This window comes from Zonotrichia leucophrys, chromosome 14, assembly GCF_028769735.1.
Source record: "Zonotrichia leucophrys gambelii isolate GWCS_2022_RI chromosome 14, RI_Zleu_2.0, whole genome shotgun sequence".
NCBI classification, from domain to species: Eukaryota; Metazoa; Chordata; class Aves; order Passeriformes; family Passerellidae; genus Zonotrichia; species Zonotrichia leucophrys.
In genome coordinates, this window is record NC_088184.1 from 6,807,107 (window position 1) to 6,829,446 (window position 22,340).

At 41.6% G+C, this 22,340-nt stretch overlaps 1 protein-coding gene across 5 annotated transcripts in view; it reads right to left on the bottom strand.

Annotated features, from left to right (window-relative positions):
* MRTFB (myocardin related transcription factor B) overlaps positions 1-22,340 on the bottom strand; it is a 66,657-nt gene that overhangs the window by 30,255 nt on the left and 14,062 nt on the right. For 4 of the 5 annotated variants that reach the window (XM_064725440.1, XM_064725436.1, XM_064725437.1 and 1 more), the window contains exon 3: positions 19,551-19,724. In XM_064725440.1, the coding sequence (XP_064581510.1) occupies positions 19,551-19,704 (154 nt within the window). In that variant the 5' untranslated portion in view covers positions 19,705-19,724. Of the gene's footprint in view, positions 1-8,736; positions 9,225-19,550; positions 19,725-22,340 lie in introns of those variants that run through there. The other variant, XM_064725439.1, reaches the window with a different exon arrangement.

Below are 22,340 nucleotides of genomic sequence, written 5' to 3' on the forward strand. Positions count from 1 at the left end.
ACACCAGGTGGAGAGATTCCAAAATTTCCATGCGTTTTCTTAAGTCAATAAAATGATCATTAAAGCTTGAATAGCTTATTTAATACTTACTGACAAAACAAAAAAGCATAATCCCTCCTCACAGTAAGAACATCTGGTTATCTGACTCTCAGAGTCAGCAGAAGTCTTGTGACTGCACTGGAGGGAGAGTGTTTAGCCAGCACAAAACTGAGTGCCAGAGGCTGGTGCTCCACTCTGCAGCTCCTTCCAGTGTCAGCACACCAGGGAATCCACACTCCTGAGCAGGGAATGGAGATGGTGGTGCAGAAAGGGGAGCTCATCCATTAACCAATGCACTCGGTTATGTGGAAGTGGATTTCTGTAAAGCAGTAACTTTTATAAAGCCAAGGAATGCCCTGTTCTCAGCCCAGGAGTCCTGCTCAGGTTCACACACAGTGTGCCCCAAAGGGCAGAGACTGAGGACAACCACAGCCAGCAGCTCTCAATCTCCTGCTGAAGCGCCAGGGGGTGAGAGCAGAAGTGCCACAAGCAGGCACTTGAGGAGACACAGCACATTCTGTACACCTTGGAAAGGCAGCAAACAGCTCTCTGGGCATGTTTTACTTGCTGTGAGTGGCAGAAGGAGTGAAATAAAGTGTATTATTGAATCACCCACAACAAACAGCTTTTATCAGAGCTAAGCAAGTGATGCCTGTTACGAATCTGTAATGTGTATCCTATAGAAGAGCAGTCTCAAAGTAGTACTACATAATCACAAGCACTGGAATGTAAAGAGGCCAAAAATAAATCAATAGTTGTCCTGCAGGAACAATGCTATCTACACTGATTGACAAGCTTTCACCACTGCTTCTTGCCTTGAAAAAAACCAGAACACATATTGTGCACAGCTCCAGCAGTTCTAGCACTAATAATTCCACATCTAACATAGTTCATTACATAGCCTATCTTTAACTTAAGATCAAATTTTAATCTTTTTATAGAAGGTACCATGAAACAGCAAATAGTTGTTGCCATTTCTCAATTACACAGCTGAAACAAACATTTCACCGTGGACACAGGGTCCAGAAGACACCACACAGTCCTTTCAAATGGCAGCAGGAAAAAACACAACACATCGAGATTTTTTTAATGTTCTGTATATAATAATCTCATCATTCTCCTGAAGTTAAAATCCAACAGATATTACCTATTTAAACACTTCAAACTGCAAGTGGAAATGAGAAAATGTAATGTCCAACATTCCTCCATAACCCCTTGGAAATTTCCAAGAGCGGCAGAAACTCCAGCGCAGGCTGCTAGGCTGGCTGCCATGGAAACAGACAGTGCTGGAACCGCGGCCGTTTCCTTTCAGTGCAAAGCTGGGACACTGAAAGCCTCCATTTCTCTCTGCCAGCTGCCAACAGCTTTTCTGCAGCCCGTGCCCCCTGGAGGCTGGGGCACAGCGGGCAGAGGCTCCGGGCACAGGCTGCACTGGCACTGCGGGGGGACACAGAAGTGTCCCCTGGGCTGAAGCAGCAGGACCCTTAAGGCAAGGGTGTCACCAGCGTGTGGCACTGCACAGAGCAGAGAATTCCACCGGGAGTGATCCCAGCATCACCTTTGCCCTGGAACTGGGACACAGCCTCACAGGGCAGCAGCTCCAGAGCTGCAGAACCTGAGCACCGAGTGCTCTGTGGGCATCCTGCACCCCAAACCCCACTGCTCACATCCTAAACACTGCAGGGGCTCTCTGGGCATCCTGCACTGCTGCCCTGCACCCAAACCCCACTGCTCACATCCTACAGCACCGAGTGCTCTGTGGGCATCCTGCACCCCAAACCCCACTGCTCACATCCTAAAGCACTGAGGGCTCTCTGGGCATCCTGCACCCCAAACCCCACTGCTCACATCCTACAGCACCGAGTGCTCTGTGGGCATCCTGCACCCCAAACCCCACTGCTCACATCCTAAAGCACTGAGTGCTCTGTGGGCATCCTGCACCCCAAACCCCACTGCTCACATCCTACAGCACTGAGTGCTCTGTGGGCATCCTGCACCCCACAGCCAGTCTGCTCACATCATAAAGTCTGCATTTTCTACACACCCTAACTTTATGCTAGGTTAATCCTCCAGAAATAGGTTTTGCTTTCTCCTGAGCTGAGATTTCTCCCTCAGCTCTATGATGAGGTATTGTACTCTATCTATTAAAAAATGGTTAATTTTTCCCACTAATATTTGTTCTGCAAATAAAAAAAAATAGTAGAAAGTATATTTTGTGTAGTAAGTAAAAGAAAGAGCAGGTGATATCCGAGGTACATAATTCAGGAAGGTTATGGAACATGGTAGTTTGCACATGGTATTACACATTCCACCAGTCCAAAGTCAGAAATTTGTTAATATAATGTTAACTTCATTTATATGGCATGTCAAAAAAGGAGAGGTGAGAAAACCATGAAAATAGCTACTTTTAATTTGCTGGAAATGATTCTAAGTAAGCTGTATGGAATTTTAAGATAAAATGCATTTTAAATTGTGGTACTCATTCCCCATCAGCCTAAAGATGATAATAACAGCATATTCGTAACACTCTTCATTTTAAAACAAAAATAATTTATCACCAATTCATCTTGTAAAAAGTATCAGACATCATCTAACTATGAGTGAATGCCTTCACAACTTCCATGTATGCCAGAATATAATTTTTAAAAGGAACTATTTTGTTTTATTTAGTTATCTTGCTTTCATTAAAAAAAAAAAACAAACAAACAAAACCTTACTGGTTTGTTATGTAATTTTAACGTTCTTTTTTCCATTATTGTATAAGTGATTTTTCTGCTAAGACTATATCCAAAATAATTAAGAAAAGTTGAAGCAGCTCTTTTGCATATTCATTTTAAACAATTATTCAGTCATACTTCCATTTCAGCTTAGAAATGTACTGTGTAAATGTAAAGTACATGAGAGGAGACTACTGAGGGCCATTTCAGATCATCTCTCCAGAATTCTGGAGGGGAGCCCTGCAGGACGTCCAGATCTCTCAAATGACACCACTGTGATTTAAAGCTTTTGTCTGCAGCCAGTGCTGATGCTCAGATGAGTGCTCCAGCAGGAACAGCATCCACTGAAAGCACAAAATGAAAACCGAGATGGCAAAGAGCTGCATGTAAACTGAACATTTCAAACAAACACACGAACTATAACAATATCATTAGCTGAGAGGCTTAAATGACTAGGATATAGGACAATCTGTATTGTATCCTATTGCTATGGAACATGTTGCTTAGAAACCAGCCAGAACATACACAAGCCTTCAAACAAATTACTGGGATGTCTGCTGGGATGAATATATATATACATATATATGTGTGCATGGATATGTAAAAAGCAAAATCTATACCTTTCATTATTCTGTTTATGTCTTTAAAATGAGAAAAATCATCATGTTGGGTGAGAAGTCTTAACAAACTAAAGCTTATATTACCATTTTCTATAAAATTGCATAACTTCAGTATATTAATAATAACATTTTCTAAATCTGCAAGTATTACTCTGCTTAGTGCAAACCTCTGATTTTTTAAAAATAATCTGCATTTCCTTGAATACTACTATTAGCCAAAAAGTGTACTGTGAAGGGGCTCATGAAACTTGAGTTTAAATTCTACATCTATTACAGCTTCCTTTGTGATAATTTGGAGTGTATTACACAGAATGATGACAGATGATTTCCAGCCAAGCCCCCTCCATTGTCCATGCTATTCCTAGGCACAGCAAACAAAATGCACACCCAAGCAGATTCTCCACCTCAGGAGAGCACACAATAATTCAAAGCAGAGCAAGGTGGATTGCACTGAGCTGCCTGCTTGCAGCCGGGGGTGTGAGCAATGGTACTGAGTCACCTCTGCTGCAGACAGCTCCAGACTCTGCAGATGCTCTGTGGGTGAGTCCAGCTGATCACAGGCATGGAGAAGTTGCTGCATTAGGGAGGACCCTGCACTGGGGGCTGAGGCTCCCACGTGTTGTGGTGGATGTGACAGGAAAGAAGAATCCCCCAGCAGAGCAGCAAAGCAGACAGTGCTTTCAGAGAGTGCTTTCAGAACTCAATATGATCTAACACAGGATTACCAATGAAAAGCCAATGGTCTGTGCCTCCCTCCACTGCCAGCTGCTTCTGCTGCTTTCACACTGGCAGAGGTGCCTCCTGCCAGGTCTGTGCTCTGGCCTGGCAGCACCATGAGAGAAATGCTCTTCAGCAATAGCCACTGACTTTGGGCTCCTAATGCCAACAGGAGACAGAGGCTGGCAGTGTGTGACTCCTAATGCCAACAGGAGAGAGAGGCTGGCAGTGTGTGACTCCTAATGCCAACAGGAGAGAGAGGCTGGCAGTAAGCAGGGTAGGGCTGGATGGGAATACCCCTGGCTCTTGGCAGCAGCACTCCTAATCCTTCTATAAAAACTTCAAGAAATCTTATAGCTGCCATAGCAAGTTTTTTAAAAGCTCTTGGTTAGCCACCATCGTCTTCTAATTGTATACAGATTACATACAAATCAAATTAGTACATAGTAGTCTTGGTTTATTGGAGTAGTTAAGCATGTGTTTATTATAATGGTATTACAATATATTTATTATTAATTTAAGTGCTACACTGAAGAAGAAAATTCTGTGGAGTAAGTGCTGATTTACTTTTACGACATACAATTATCCCATGACATTAAAGAGACTGTTTATGGTAGAGTTTAGCACAGCCCTGCAGGATCATTACACAGAATTTACAGTGCTTCCTTTATTAACAAAGGAATAACACCTTTTTCACCAGTATTTTTCTCATTATCCATGTCTCAAGAAACATACCTGATGGACTACCACTAATAAGGGGTCATAAAAACACCTCTAAACACCAGATGACACAACGTAGAGCTTTTTCTTTATAAAAACCAACCAAACCAAATAAACCAAGGAATCTTTATCATGCCAGGGCAGGGGAGCAGAAGAGGTCAAGAGTATCATCAATACTCAACATGCCAGCAATAGCAGGAAGCCTGTTGAATAAACAATTCTCATGCAACATGGATTTGATTGCAAGGGATGAGGGGAAGAAATCCTTCCTGACTACACCTGGTAATCTGTTATTCAGGCAGCACAAAGACAATTCCAGTGCACACCTGAGAAATCCACTCATTGCACCCTGTATCCTGTTTGCAGCACTTGCCAGTCTCCAGTTCCTCACAAACCAGTAAATTGAAAATGCATTACAAATCCCGGAAAGAAATTGTATTTCAAGGTGGAAATAAAATTTCCTTCCTGGCTAGTTTTTTTTTTTAAATTAGAGTAGCCTGCAGGCAACTGGTAACTTTGAAACTCAGATTATGATATGAAAAATATGGTGCAAACAAACTGGGATTCAGCCTCCTTTTAAATCCCACCTAATCACCAGACTGATCTGTTTCACCAATTTAATACTGTGTCTTCAGGAGTTCTGTATGGTCATACAGCTCATCCATCTTTGTACTGAAACAACTCAGGGTATAAAACAAGATCTCCTCAACTCTCTCCAGTGCTGTTGGAAACCTTTCAATCTGCAGTCCAGATATATTCCCAGGTCCCAATAGGTGCACTGTTTGATGGCACTGAATATTCCTTAGTAACTGTATGCACATTTAAGGCTTTTCACTTGAATTTTCCAAGTGTTTTGGTTGCTTACTTGACAGTGCTACAAGATGCTGCAGGAGGTGCAGTCAATGGTACAGGAATTTCTGAAAAAGCTGTTTAGTTAGCACTGTGTGGTTCACCTCAGAGACAGAAAATATATTTGTTCCTTGCTCATAACAAAGGTAATTTTGATCAGACAGATAAAAGTAAGAACTTTTTTCACAAAAAAGGTAATATGCAACAACAGTATCTGAGCTGTTTACAAGAAGTAAGTAGGATAATTAGGAGGATTCCCTCCCATGCTACAGGATGCTATAATGTGTATCAATAGCCTAAGGAAAGAAAAAGTTCAGCTTTGCAATCTAAACTGCTAATCTCCTTAATATTAATTTGCTGAAGACAGTGTTATTGGTTTTGCTTCCACCAAAAATCCCTTTTCTTATAAAGAAATACTAAGTAAAAAATATTGCACCTTGCAGTTCTCTTAAGGTACTCATTGCTGAAATAAACACTGCACTATCTCAGGAATTTTACATTTACCAAACCTGTGCAAAGTAGCTTATGAAACAAAGGTGCATTTTGAATTGGATCTCTACATAATTACATTTTTAATTTTTCCAAGTTTTATAATTCATATATCATATTTTAAGTATTTTTGTGTCCTAAGAAAGAAATATTTGAGAATTCACGTGGCAAAACCAGCCACATCATTTTAAGGAGGAAGAAAGGAGGAGAAAAGATGAGAGCAAAAAAAAGAGAGACAGAATGGCACAAGCTAATTTAGAAGATACTGTTCTGTAAAATAAGTTGTCCTACAATTTATGTTTTTAAAAAAGTAAAATCTGTTACCTGTAGTATTATTTAAATAGGATTAAACTAACAACTGCAACTGAATTTTTAAAAATCTATAAAATGTCTGAACTACATATTTCATAACATAATGAACTGGAAACATGAAGCTCTGTTTTAGTCCCTCTAGATGTAAATCAAGAAGATTTGGAGTGTTTTCAATAATTCATTCTATATACCACAAGAAAGAAAATGATTCTTTTTCTAAGCTTTAGAAGGAGGAAAGGCTGGAAGAGGAGATCCTGTAGTCAATCAAACTCTCAAGAAGAGGTTCATTATTTTAATCATTACATTGCCAAACTTGGGAGAGATAAAAGAATAAGATATATTCACTGGGGAAAGTAAAAATGGAGAACAGGTACTAAAACAGAGAAAAGGAAGCAAAGATAGTGATTATGGAAAACATATCTTCTTGTATGCAGTGAATAATTTAAGCTCTCAAATATTAATGAATTTAGACTGGCAGAGTATCCCATAATTGCAGGTTTTTTGCTACTCTGACAGACCATCATTACTGTAATGTACATTCTTTCATCCACTTTCTCCAGAACTGACATGCTTGAAGAGGCCTGAAGATAATCATTGCTGTGGTTACTCATCAGCCCACCTACACTACCCACCCTGCTGCCTTTGCCATGTTTTTCTGCCCTTGCTTTCTCGGTAGCTTACCCCAGACAGGTTTTGTTTCTGTCCTACATCACTGCCCACCCCTGTGACCCTCCTGGCTCCCTTCTCTCGCTGCTGTCCCCAGAGCCTCAGCAGCAGCAGCAGCAGCAGCAGGGCTTTAACTGGGCTGCTCTGAGTTGGGAGGCAAAAGCACCCGAGGCAGAGGCACTGCCGGCCCTTCCTTTCATCACTGTCTCCCAGGCAGGACTTCCCTGCCACAAGGGAGGCAGAGCTGTTCTGCTCTCAGCCACGGCCACAGGCAGCAACACCAACCTCTCAGTACCTTCCCAACCTCTCAGTACCTTCCCAACCTCTCAGTACCTTCCTGATCAGCAACACACCTTCAGTACCAGTACCCTGCACAAAGATCAGGCTAAGTAATGGGGGGCATTAAAGCTAAGTAATAGGCGTTTAAAACTAACCTGTCAGGTACTGAATTTAATACTGAATATGGGCTATCTTTTTGCCAATTTAAACACTGTTAAGATCCAAATTTAGAAAAAGAAATGGACAAAAACCCCAAACAAACCCAGCATTTAAATTCTAATAAAGGCAGTATCTCATATAGAACTCTTGCCACCACACCAAGGGAGAAATCTCTGAATCACCAGACAATCCAGAGGTATCTGGAGGAAAAGCCAAAGCAGAGTGGTGTAAAAGCAAAGCAGGAGTTTTGTCTACTACAAATGCAGTTTGTGTCCTATTGATTAAGCAGCTGGAGCTGAGCCCAGAGCTGCCAGAGCCGGGTGTGTTACTGCTGCCGTGTCCGACGGCTCTGGGCAGGGCGGCAGCCGCCCTCCAGAGGTCTCTGCCTTCTCCTCCTTCACGCCGGCCAGCGGGAGGAATCCTGCCCGCAGGAGTAAAACAATTCCCCTGTCTCAGCAGCATTATTGCCTCATCTTAACAGAGATTATTTCAAATGAATCTCATATAGTTCTATTTGTCAGCTTTGAACGATATTCCAAATATTCTCAGACTACTGCTATTTTAGAAACTAATGCCCGTGCATTTTATCAGTTTAATGCCCAGCTGAAATCTAATAATTTAAAAAGACATAATGTGGTTTGAAAAGCACACTTCTCAAAACCAGAATCAAATCTAATTTGATGTATAAGGGGAGAACAGAATTCCAAAGAAAGAAAAGAGCTGAGAAAAGCACTGTTGAAAATGAGGTAACAATATGTTTAATACTAAAGGTGCAGGGGGTTTTATTTTGACATGCTATATTTAATGATGTTTATTTCATTAGATTTATTTCAATAGAGACATTTTGAAGCGCTTTGTGCAATATTTACAGGACAATTTCAGAGTCCTTCATTAATTCAGCACTAAGTGATACCCTGAAAAGACTACTTGATTGCTCATTTTTCTTCATACTACAATTCCTATCAAACTATTATCATCATCATTATTATACTAGTCTCAGGTAAAATATAAATTCAGCTTTTAGAGGGTTTCTTTTTCAGAGGGAAAACAATACCTCATTTAATGTACAAAAACTCTTTCTGACCTACAGCATTAAATCAGGCATGCTGGTGAACTGAACGTGCCCAGGACTTGTGCATTCTCTGTCCCCCAAGCAGCAAGTGACTGACCTTCCTTGAGACTTTTCTGGCTGCTCCCCTCAAGGCATTCCTTCTCCTTCAGTGGCTTAAGATCTCCTGCAGGTAAGATCTCGGAAAAGCCCTGCTGCTGTTTCTTGGAGCTATCGATCATGGTGGGAATCCTTTAAAATAGCAACATCCAGCACCGAAAAAATCGCAGGCCGCGGTGGGCAGCGGTGCAGCGCGCTCCGCACGGGGCCGGCCGCGGGCTCCTACGGCAGCAGCAGCCCGGGCACCGCCGCGCCGCCCATGGCGCTGCCCCGGCTCGGCTCAGCCCGGCTCGGCTCGGCTCGGCTCAGCCCAGCCCGGCTCAGTCCACCACGGCACGGCTCGTCTCAGTTACCCCGGCTCGGCTCAGTTGGCTGTGGCCGCTCCGAGCCCGCAGCCCGCTCTCAGCGCGGGCACCGAGCATGTGAAGCCGAACTCCCAAAGCCCGCCTCTCCTCCCAGGCAGACACTCCTCCTATGCCTGGAGTTACGCTCGCTTCCTCTGCACATTGGTGTTCAATGTGCAGCTCGGTGGTCAATCATCTGACAAAGAATGAGTCAAGCGGTTAAAAATAAATCCAGCAGTTGCTGGAGAGCATTCGCTGATACCTAAGACAAACTACTGCTGAGGTCCCGCTCCCTTTCCCCCCTTCCTTTTCCCTGCCCCCACTCCTCAGAACACTGCTGCAGGCTGCAGAAATATTTCATCTTTGCCTGACCGGCACATTCATTACTCATTAAGTTTCACCCGTAAACAAAGCTGCACAGCGGGATTTGAAAATGTTATAGTTATGTTAAGGAACCTTCCCACCCATCAACCCCAGGACTGGTTCCAGAGACATGTACCTAGCAGAGGTAACTGGGAAAACCAGTGATTATTTCCATGCCTTCCTGCAGTATGAGAGCCTCTGTTCCTTGTTGTAAAAATCTAAGCCCCGAGTATTTTATTATTTTCCTTTTTGCATTAGTTACACATCTCATTATTCCCAACAGTTTCAGGAGTATTTCCTCCCACAGCTTCTGATCTGCCATTCTCTGCAGCATATCCCATTTATCTTACATGAGTCATCAACTTCAGTGTCAACCTGGAAGATTTCAGGGAAATGGATCCCCTCTAATTACCTGGCATTGGCCATAAGGGAACAGCAGACGAGTCTGCATTTAATTTCCTGTACTTAGAAAAAAGAAACTATACATAATGTTTAAGAGTCTCTACATGTCAGCTAGGAACTCTGGCAGGTGTATTTTCCCTTCCCTTTGGCCTAAAAATGCTATCATTGCACACATTTTCCGCACCTCTACTTTGTATTTTAAATCCTTCAACCTGAAATTATAAAGGATATCTCCATTCAGATAAAATGTTTCACTTCCATAGAATCAGATTTGAAAATACCTATATACAATGAGATACAGAATTTTTAGAAATGGAAACTAGAAAAAAACCCCATCTTTTCCTCTTTGGATCTTTCTACAAGGCAGCCACTGAGCACTGACTGTTCACCTTGACAGTGCACTGCCAGGGCAAGTGACACCACGGGCTGTGGAGCTGCCTGGCCCAGCCAGCAGGATTTGGAAGCCTCTCCCTGTTTGCCTCTGCTGGGAGAAGGAGACCTAGATCTGCTCAGAACTGCACACTCCAAGGAGGAGTGAGCTCACCAGGCTTTAGCAACCTCTTGACATGTAAGGAGCTGACAATACAGGCAAAAAACTCTTTGCAGCATGAGTGATTTGAGGCCACTCTCCCAGCCTAAAAATCAGTTGTCTGCACATCATTTGTATAAAAATTATCAGCTTAAATTATCTGCTTAAAGACAAGTTACAGACTATTCCAATACATTTGCTTTTGCAGTGATTTTTACTGAACACAAGGAAAAAATACTGTGGAAAAGCTCCTTTATAAATCAAATTAACTTCCTCAGCTGAACACTTGCCTGCAGCTGAACACTTACTGTGCATAAGAAACAAAACTACTGTTGAGAAACTCCACACATTCAGAAAATAAAACAGACAAGCAGAATACAAACACATACTACTTAAACACTCATTAAACTCTGACACAGTCAATAAACAGAGTATTACACACTTACTGATATAACAGATTATAACTCCACATTTTTCTTGTACCAAGAGAGAAGTTAATTGTTTGGATGGATTGATTAATTATATTCTAACAGTATAACAATATATAACAGCACAAATTGTTTTATGAAAAGGGTACAGTGCACTTCACACACTCTGATTTCCCATTGATTCAAAAAACAGTATTTTGAAATTTAAAAAAATTCCATGCCCTAATGAGGAAGTGTGTAATTAAAGGTGCCAGAGAAAGACATTCTTCCAACACCATATTTCTGAAGGAAGTTCTATCCATTCCTATCCCTTTGCAGTGCCTGATATAAACTGAGAGTACCCAGTGCTCAGGTGAAAGCAGCTGGGTGGGTGCAGTTCAAGCCTTCAGGAGCATTTCTCTTGTTCAGAAAGTTGATCTTAGCTAGGAGTTGGTGCTGTCCAACTCTCCTCCCCCTTTCCCCCACAGCAGATCAATGTGCTTTTGCTTCAGCTACTTGAAGTTATACCTCATATTCTGCTCCAATTTCACCTCTTAGTTCAATACAAGCTTAAAACAGAGATGAAAATTTTAGAAGACCTTTAAGAAGTCTGATCAAAATCTCAACAGTAACATGCAAAATCCTTAGTATGAAAAGTGGGAATTACAGATTTTATGAAAAATAAGAATGAGGAAATTCTTGTACAGACTAGGAGAGATGAAAGGTCAAAATGATGCTGTGCATTTTTCATGTAACCAAATACTGCCACTGCCAATATTGCTATACAATATGGAATAGCTGGGTGAGGGCAGACATAACAAATGAAGACAAAGAAAAGATGCATTTGAAGAAGGAAATAGTTCTGCTCCAGATTCAGTTATACAGTGAATATGGAGAATATCTCGATATTCTGCTCAGGGATAAGTTCCTCTTAAATCCCTGCATGAAGAATAACATTCCTCTCCCACATAATGAAAAAATATTCCTATTCCAACAACCTTTTGTTTTCCCAGCAGTCTTGAATATACCTTAATCCAAGCTCAATTGATAACTTGGTTTTACTGGTTATTTGAGTGTGCAACAATATAGTTCTTATATTTTTAGTGATAAGGCTTCAAAGAAAAACTAATCATCATCTCAATGTGTCTGTTGGAAAAGTCTAAAACTCTGGGACAGCTTCACAGGCTCACAGGCACCTGGAGGCATCTCACAATTCCCAGCTCCACAGCACTGCAACACGGGCAAAGTGCCTGTTCCTGTGATGGACTTGGTCAGCACTCCTGAGAGCTGCACCAGAAGGAACAGAAACACTGTTAGCACGTTCCTGTACCAAACCCCTGCTCCCTACCAGCACCCAGGCGCTCCCTGAGCAGGTCCATGTGAACCCAGGCAGTGCTGCCCCCAGTGCTCACCCACTGCCAGTTAGGGACTCCTCCTTCCCTGCCAAATGAAATGAATTTGGAACTCCTCTAGAATGGCTCACACATGTTCTTACCTGTGACTGCTAAAGCACCACAATGACTCCTCAGATTTACTCATGCACTTTCAAATTTGATGGTAATTTTTTAAGCTCTTATGAAATGGCAGAATTTCTGTCATGAACCACTACCACCACACACACACTGAACACACTGCTGGTGTTTGGGCAGTATCTGCCTTGAAGATTGTTTTGACAGATAAAACTGCTTTGTATTTCAGTTACTTTTGTTGTTGGTTTTAAAGGACCGTGATTTCTAAAATTGTGACTTTACAGGTGGGAACTTAGCACCTTCCCACTCAAGTCACCCATTTTGGCCTACCACAAAAAATCCTCTATTGTAAGTATTAGTGAAACAACAGCAGCAACTTGTTTTTTCTTTGACTACTCTTTATTTTAGCAGTAATACAGTGAATAGAACAACCCATGAATTACACAATATAAATCAGGGTCAGAAAGAGCTTGGGATCTTACAACTTCACTCAGAGTTTGAAAAGATTTTGTGTTCAGTGTCTAAAAGTGACCTGGAATTTGGATTGTCATTTGAAATTGATGGCATTGTTAAAAACAGGCAGAAAACTTTTTCAAATTGAAAATTTTTCTTTTTCTCTTTCTGCTGCTGACTATTTAAATGGAGAATGTTTTGTAATAGAGAGAACTACTCATTTCCAAACTAAACATTGGACATAAAACCTCTGCAATTTGAGCATGTACCTGTTTCAAATGAGCTGTTTTTAACATTACAAATAGCAAAATGAAACTGAGACTCACAGAGAAACCTATAATGACCTAAAAACAAAACTTGTGGCTGAGAGACTGGTTTCTATCAAACAACAAAACCAAAGTATCTCTTCCAGCTGAAAGAAAATCTGGAGTCCTGCATGTTGTATTTTTCAGTTACAGGTTTGAACTCTGTTACAAACTGCATCAGTGTATCCAAACCAGAAGCTGAAGTAAAAGACACACAACAAGCTCTTGGTTTCAGTGAAAATGAAATGTTAGAATTTGCATTATTTTCAGAGGGCAGAAGTACCTCTCATTTGAATTTCAATTACAGTTGAATATACTGCATAAGAGTGGGTGAAATGAAGAAAAAAGGCCTCAGAATGGAACATTTCTGTCAGTTTCATAAGCCAGAATCTCATTTAAGAGCAATGTATTGCACAAGTTTTTCACAAACATTTGCTTTACATCTAAGGTCATCAGCACTTGTTCCTTCCATTCTTCTGCAGCACAGACTCCACGTGTTCTGCCAACCTTCAGCCTACAGCACAAGTGTTATTTAAAAGGTGCAAGTGTCTAGTAGATATAAACTAAAATTCCCAAGTACAGGAGGAAGCAGTGCAGCCCCAGGTACCTTCCCAGTGCCTGCCTGTCTGCCCCTCACAACAAATCCGTATCTGGGTGCAGCATCAGTGATGTGCTGAGTGACATCACTGACTGGGAGCTGCTTCACAGCCTCATTAAACACCAAGTAACTAAGCAACAATTGCTTTAACAGTACATTCCAACTTTCACATCATATGGAACTCATTCCTTTGCAATCCCATCAAAAAGAAAAACAAATCCAAACCAAATGCCCTTGGGTGTTTAAACTCTTTCACTACCATAATAACATTTTCAAGTGGGAAAGAAGCCTAATTACTCAAATATCTATTTCACCTTGGCTTTACATACACCTTGATGAATATCTTGGTGCTTTATATTCTGTTAGGATAATCGAGTTCTTGATCATGGTGTAATAGTTTCTTCACATAGGAAAATAGTGCTCTGACTACACAAACTAAAGCATCAGTTTACATAACCCCTATTATAACTTATTCTATTACTTCTATAAACATTAAGAACATTACTTCAAATTATTAATTAAGGGGAATTGTTTTGGGGCAGCTCTGTTCTGCCTAAATTCTCCACCATTGTGGCAATAAAGACCCAAACAACACAAATAATGGTCACCATCTACCTCAGTCACCCTTCCCAGAAAAATACCAACCACTTACAGTGATGTCAAATTTATAAGTCTGCATGTTCTTCTACTCCCACTAAAACCCACACAAATTCCTTTTAAGGGAGGACATATGTTGGCAGTGTTCACTGCTTAAATGAAAACCACCTTCCATTTGGTCTTACCCATATACACATCTACATTAATAAATATTTTTAAAATGTGTATATAGAGTACATTAAAATGTGCATTTTTGTATATGTTTAACTACACAGATCTACATTTAACTGCATATATATATCCTGTAGAGGACAATATTTAGTCATCCACTGTGCTACCTCTGATTTGCACAAGTTGCCTACAGTAAGTGCTGCACACCAATCACCAGTTCTGTTTGCTCCCTGTTACCTTCTCGTAGTGGCTCTGTCACAAACTGACACTTCAGCGACAACATCTGCAGTCAGGACTTAGTTCTAACAAATTAAAACAATTATACAATGGAATTTAAAATTAACTCAACATTCTTTTCTAGCTATGCATTTAGTTATGCACAAGGAATTTCAAGAAAAAAGGTCAGAATAAGACAGTTTGATCAAGTGATCTCTTTAAAGGAAAACATGCTTTCTGTATCTCCTGTAATCACTCAAATGCCAGCCCTCAAACAGGATTTCACATATACCAGATGCCTTGAATTGAGTCAGTCACAGGTCATGTCTCCTGTGTTAATCTCTTCACAATAAGCAGATAATTAAAAAAAATAAGATCTATAAATCAAACTAAAATGATGGAATGTTTGTTTAGAAGTTTACCAAATGGAATGACCCTGCTGGAATTCTTTCATGTAGCCTGTGAAAATGTCAGAATATATTCCATTTAAGAGGTCACAGTCCCTAGAGATCTCTGAGTTTTGGCTTGTGTGTCTTTTCACATGCTTTAATATTTGAAAATTGTTCCTTGTAGACACTGACTGATGGCCTGGGAATGCTAGGATTGTGGGAACTGGCAGTACCAGTGACAAAGACAGACTCAGTGGGAAATCAGTACCTACTCGGTTTGCGCTCTCCTCTCGGAACAGACAGGATGCATTCAGACACTTACAGGGAGACAAAGGGACTTCTGCTTTTCTCTACTGACATGTTAAAAAACCAAACAAAACCCCAAAAATAAACTCCCCCAAAAAACAGAGCACTACCAAAAAAACCAAAGCATAAAGACAAATACACATTAATTACAATATGCTGCGTGTTCTTAGCAAAGATTATTTCATAGAATATTTGCAATGGATGTTCCATGGGCTTTTAAAACCTTAATGGAAAGACAAACCCCAGAATCTGAGGCTGGCAGCAGCCTCTTGAGATCCCCTGGCCCAAGTCCTGCTGGAGCAGGGTCAGCTGGATCAGGCTTGCCCAGGACAGTGCCCACTCTGATTTTTAGTATTTCCATGGGTGGAGATTGCACAGCCTCTCTGGACTGTATGCACACATTATTTATGACTGCACTATAAATGCACACACACATTTCTACTGTAAGCTTACAGAAATTGTGCACTTCTTTATCTAGATTGGCCTTTCAGGATACATTTCCTTTGAGGTCTGGTTTGTGGGGGATTTTTATGTTTGGTTTGTTGATGTTATTGTTGGTGGTGGTGCTGTTAATGCTGTTAATCAGAATATCTGCATGCTGTTTTCCAGATCTCACTGCTTTCAGCTTAGTGATTATGAAACTGCACAATTTAAGATGATTTTTCAATTACATTCCCTGCCAAGCTATTATTTTAATCAGAACTAAGTTTTCCATTTGTTATTCTCTAGTCTTTCCACTAGCCATCTTTTCTACACTGTCTCTCCCAGCTCTCTAAAGAAAAATTCTAAGCACAGTGACCTACCTATATATCATTACAAGGGGAAAAACCACCGAATCACTGATCTTAGAGGAACAGAGAAAAACCTGTCATACACAGATGCAAGAAGAATGTCCCAAATCTCACCTGATTCCCTAATATCAAAGTTGCAGTTCAAATCTATTAATTGCACAGAGGATTGAGAATTTGTTCAGAAGCCATAAAACTATGCCAAGAATGCATGTTACCAGTGCTCCATACTGGGAGAGTGGAAGATAAGAGATAACAGGCAAAATAATACACCACAACTCTTAGATGCCAGAAAAAATCCCTTGGATCATCAAATTTATTTAAGTAATACCATTAGGTTAAGTGGGATGTGGATTTCATTCAGTTATTTTAAGAACTGTGTCTCCCAGCTGACTTGACTGGTCCCTTAGGAGGACTCAATATACACCATTTGGAGTATTTGTTTTTGTTTGGGTTTGTGTTGGGTTTTGCATGTGTGTATGTTCCACCTACCCCTGAATTCCCCACAGTACCCCACAAGCTCTGCAGCCCCACAGGAAGCTGCAATTCTCACCTGACCTTCGGTGCCTCAGGGTCTCTGCTCCTGAGTGTCCCTGTCCTTACACAGCCAGGGCCAGTTTTCTCCTAATTGAGATTTTACCAGTCTTACTTCTACTTTAAGGCGTTCACTGTCCCAAGGCTTTTTTCCTCCAAAATATCCAAGACTCTTGGTTCTTCTCTCAGTTAGCCCAATTCTGCTGGAGAACAGCTGCACAACCCCAAAGAGAGGCAGAAGCAATCCCATTCCTGTGCTGGCTGTGAGTTTGGAGGAGCAGACACCTCACAGATCCCACTGCCTGGAACAGAACTGCTTCTCCACACCACACAAAGGGCAGGGAATGGACACACTCTCCTTCTGACAGGATTCATGGCCAAAATGCAGAGCCAAAGGGGCCTCAATGGCCCTGACAGGTGCCAGCCACTTATCCACTCATTTTACAAAAATATAACCAGGCTCTCACCTGTGGATGACAACTGCACAAGAGCAACTTACAGATCTCTTTTTCAGAAACTAGTAGCCACTGTCACAAGAAGAGTTTGGCACAATGAGATAGTCAAGGAAGCCACTGCAGAGCCAAGAGAGGCTGCTGTAATACACAAGGAGCTTTCTATTTTACATGTACCTGGAAATAATGATTGCATGGCTCCTCACACCCAGTCCTTCACAGCTCCCTCTTCCAGCCAAAGTGGCATGCTCACCAGCTCTGGAAAAGTATTAATTCAGCATGCAAAAACCTCTGGTCATGCACTGCTTCCTTTTTTTGATGGTATCTACCTGTGCAATCCCTTCCCATCATTTGGCTCTGAAACAGCAGGTTGGAAAGCTGCAGGCAGCATCATTCCCATCCACCCTCCTGCTGTCAGCAGCACAGCCCATCCTTCCCTCCCTTGCCACCCCCTGGCTCTCAGACAGGAGCTCATGAAACTCTGGTCCAGTGTGTGGGCAGCACATTGTTCTGACTGGTACTTGGGCCGTGCCACGCTGCTGCTCTTCTTGTCAGCTTCCTCCACCGGAGCCCAACTCAACACCCAGCATCAGTCTCCTCCTGCTTCCAAAGAGCCTCAGCCATGTCACTTTTCCTCCAAGCTGTCCTTCCTAAGGACAAAGCATCGTGCCTAAAAAGCACATCCTGGACCCAGCCTGGTGTCCTTCAGGCAGGGATGCAAATGCAGAACCTTTTCCCAAACTCCCTGTACGTGAGCAGGCCCACTGCTCATGAGAGAGACTGTACACTCATGGCTGTCATGAGATCACAGACACATCTCTGTCATCACTCAGGAGGTGACAAGTGTGAAGAGCAGAACCAATGAAATAGGAACTTTTGCTGCTTTTTAGCAAGTGGAGCAAGAGTCGCCTCCAGAGAACAGGCATGGAAAAGCACTGCAATACACAGGGCACATGCTTACATGATCACTGCACTGAATGTACTGCCTAATTATCCAGAAAGATGCAGACTAATGAGAACCTGAAATTACTTTCATTAGTATTGCCCACAGCCATGAACTTGAAAACAGCTCAAATGAAATAGGAGAACCTTAAAATTATGACAGTCCAGGAAACTGCCATGTAACATCCACCTCCCAAAATTATCCATTTGTCTTTGTTCAGGGAGTAAATACCTGCATGTAATGAGTGACTAGAAAATCTCAAGCTGCTAATGCACTCCAACTGTTTTGTTATTGATCCTCTGCTGGAAGTTAAAACCTCTTTGACAGAGTTGGCACAGCACATAAATGCTCCTTTGTAAACTCAAGGGACAGTAATTCCACTGGAGCTTAAGCTAACCATGAGAATCTGCAGCAAACCCACCGAGCTCAGCTCACCCGAATTCTTACTCCTGCTTTGCTCTGTGACTGAGATCTCTGGGGCAGAGGGCAGGGGAGAGGAGGAAAATGTGAAAAAGGAGAAGGGAGTAACAGCTCCAGTGACTGCTGGCTCACCCAGGCATGCTGTGATTACCTCCATGGTAAACAAAACCAAACCAGAGCAGAAGCCTCCTACCCTTGCAGTGACATTGGAAAAGCTGGAAACACGGTTTCTGTACTAACTTGTGCAAGTCAGCTTAACAGCACCGCAGAACAACACTAGAACAGTTCAGCCTCCTACGGGACTACTGCCAAAAGACTCATTCAAGTAAACAAAAGGTTTAAAGGATCACTACCAGAGCTCACAGTAAGCATAATGCTTCCTGCATGAAAATATCCTACCAAAAAATACCTTTAAACATTTCAGAATTTTTTAAAGTGCCACTGTATTTCTATGAACTGCAATCTCTTACGCTTATAGACTTTATAAAGTAGTGGCATGCTAAAATACTCTTGCAAATATCCAATTTTTGGTAAAAAGTAAAAATACTAAATTATTTAAACTACTTTAAATGTGAATTCATCAAGTTCAAAGTTCAAATTTGCTTCTGACTTTCATCATTTCTACAAAAAATTGTTTCTAGCCAAATTAACCAACTTTACTAAATCGGAACTTATAGATGAACAATAGTTTGGCCGCTCTGGAGGTTTGACAGGACACAGATACCTACCTCATCCATTTCAGTTTTACAGGAAACTAAGAAAAAACACCTTTTCCAGAAGTATTCTAATATTGAATTAAAATTTGTAGGATAGAATGCAAAACATAAATTATGTATTATTTATGCAGAAAAAAACCCCTTATTGAAAATTATCCTTTTTTGTCTGATAATAATACAACTCTCAAAAATATTTCATCAATACTTGTAGTATACACCAGGTGCAGTTATTAAACTAAAACTTAAAAATCTCCTGAAGTCCATGGCAGGTTCCAGAGTGCCTGCTGCAGCTCCAAGAGCTCCCGGGACCGCGTCCCCAGCACGGCGCAGCACCGGGCCGCGGTCAGAGCGGCGGGGAGGGACCCGCGCGGTCACCGCCCGTCCCCCCGGGCACTGGGTCACCCCTCACTCACCATTCTTGCGCTCGGTGAGGGGCGGCAGGCAGGGGCTGGGCTGCAGCGACAGCCCCCGCAGCTCGTGTGCCACGGCCTCGCTGTGCGGGCTGGGCGCCAGCCGCGCCGGGGGCCCGGGCTCGTCCTCGGCGTCCGCCGGCCCCGCGGGCTCCATCCTGGGCTGGCCTCGGCGCTCTGCGGAAACAACGCGGCTCTGGTCACTCTGTGCTCCGGCGGCACCCACACACGCTTCACACACTGCTCTGCATTCACATCTGGGCCCTGCGCACCCAAAATTCACCTTCAGAATTACGGACATTACCTGCCGATCTCGGGGTTGGCAAAAATACAGTCAGGGAATGGATTCAGAGGCAATTTCCAGAAAGCAGGACAGCTCCTCTGCTCACACTGACAGAAACATCACCCCGTGCTCACCCTCACCGCAGCTCCTGTGCCCCACCCTGTGTCCCCACCCGTGTGTCAGCACAACATCCCTTTTTCCAATAGCTTCTATTAGAGAATGCTGAATTAATATATTATGCTAACATACAAATGGCTTTTAATATTGTCAAGCTCTGCACAACTCTCCTTCAGATCCCAAATCAACGTCAGTATTTATAGAGAACTTCACACCACCAAAGGAGTATATCAGAACTAGTTAATCCTCATTCTGCCCAGTTAGGAAGAATTTTGGCCATCAATATTTTAAAATTAATTTTACTGCACACTAGCTACTTATTGAATAGTTGAAGAAAAGTCCCAATTTACTATAGCCTTCCTTTCTATCATTAGTGTAGCACTTAATCTACAGTAAGGAGAGACAGAAGTATGAATTACTGGTGCAGGCTTTTTATACCTCACAGAACTATCAAGACATTAAAATTTCAATAAATCAGTATGGACATCAATGAAGTCCTATTCCTAGACTCTTGGAAACTTGAATGATATGAAATATTAACGACTCAGATCCACAAAAATGAAGAAATGTCTTATTATTGTGAGATTTTTTGTTACTCTTGTATTTTTTTTCTTAAGAAACACAACTGCTTGCCATACTCAGCCTTAAACTTCAAATATTCTGAATATAAACACCACATGTGTTGGGGTGTGTATTCAGAATTTTGAAAATGCAATATATGTTTCAATGATCAATACCAAAATATTTCAAGTGTTAACATATTTAAAAAACCAAGATGACAAACCAAAGAATGGCCTACACTACAAAAGAATAGAGAATGATGTTCTGAAAATGTGAATTGAAAAATAAGAAATATAAGCAAGTACTGCTTGACATACACCTAAACAGAACAATTATCATGGTTAAGTGCATATTTTTCATTATTTTCCCTAGTTACCAACTGGAGCTTTCACATTAAATGAAGACACATTAACTTACTGTTATGCAAGATTTTTCTTCTTTGTTCTTAGCTTCTAGAAGCATAATTTACTCAGCTCTCACTCGATTTCCTGACATTACACTCTCCTCAAACTCCCACTCACTCATACAAATTAAGTACATTATTAACCAAGCAGGTCTCTTCAGAGCAGAATTGAACTGAAAATTTAGCTGCTTTTCTGTTCATATTCACAGCATTTTATCCACAATTTACTAGTTATGAGTTGCCTTGGAGTCACTTTTCAAAGAGATGAAGCCACGTGAGCTGTATTCATGCTTTTAAACCAGTTGAAATTAATAGAAACACCTTCTTGTACTAAGGCTCAGCATTTGTTATGCTGCAGACTGGCTTTGACTCATTTCTTCCCCCATGACAGGTAAGTAAACATCATGCTTTGAATGAAACTAGCTTGGCTTTCACCACATCTACACTGCACTGCAGAATTGGTAACATGTCCATCCCTTCATTTTTAGTTCAGGAATGTACAGAAACGTGGGTTTGTTGTCCAGATCCAACTGAGAACACAGCATGCAATTAAATGATGTTGACTGCAGCACAGCAGCACAACTCAAAACAAGTTTGACTTGTGCTTGATCTGTGGTTTGAACATTAATAGATCAGGTTGGAAGGGACCTTCTGGAGGTCATCTAGTCCATCCCCATCTCATGGCACTACCAGCTCTCAGGAACTTGCCTTGTCAGCTGCTGAAAAGCTCCAAAGCAGCAGATTTCACCACCTGTGGGTAACCTCAGCATGAATGCTCTGCCCATGGGCTTCACACAGAATTTCTTCTGCTGATCATGACTCTCAGGGCCCTATATTCACTGTGGTTCCATACAATACATGAATGTCATCATTAGGAAGCCTCCAAATCCTACGTTCTCCAGTGCAGAACTCTAACCCTAATTCTAAACTTTCCAATTCACAGTAAAGTCCCTGACACTGCACTTCCCTTTTCCTAAATCTTTTAGATAGGCTGCTAAAAACCCAGGTATGTTCTCAAATGATCCTTTAACTTTAGAACAACCCTATTGCTATGTTGCTACATAATCTTTGAACAAAAGACACTCCAGAATTCCCAGAAAGTCTAAATTCCTCAAATTCTTTACTCATATCTCAAATCACATTTTGCTCTCATTTCTTTTTATTATTACTTATGAACTGCTGCTGTATCAGACTACAGAAATATTTCTGAGCTAGGAACAACAAATTCTCTTAACCTTCCCCAGAAAGGAAAACACATCCCCACCCAACATTTCCAGGGTTTTTTTGTAGGGGGAAAAAAAGTCAGTGACCTACATCATGAACATCTGGCATAGATACACTAGGATTCTTACAGCTCCTTACTGAATCAATGAACAGAACTTCTAAAAAACATTAGAAAGATGGCAAATTGAAGACTTACAATAATATA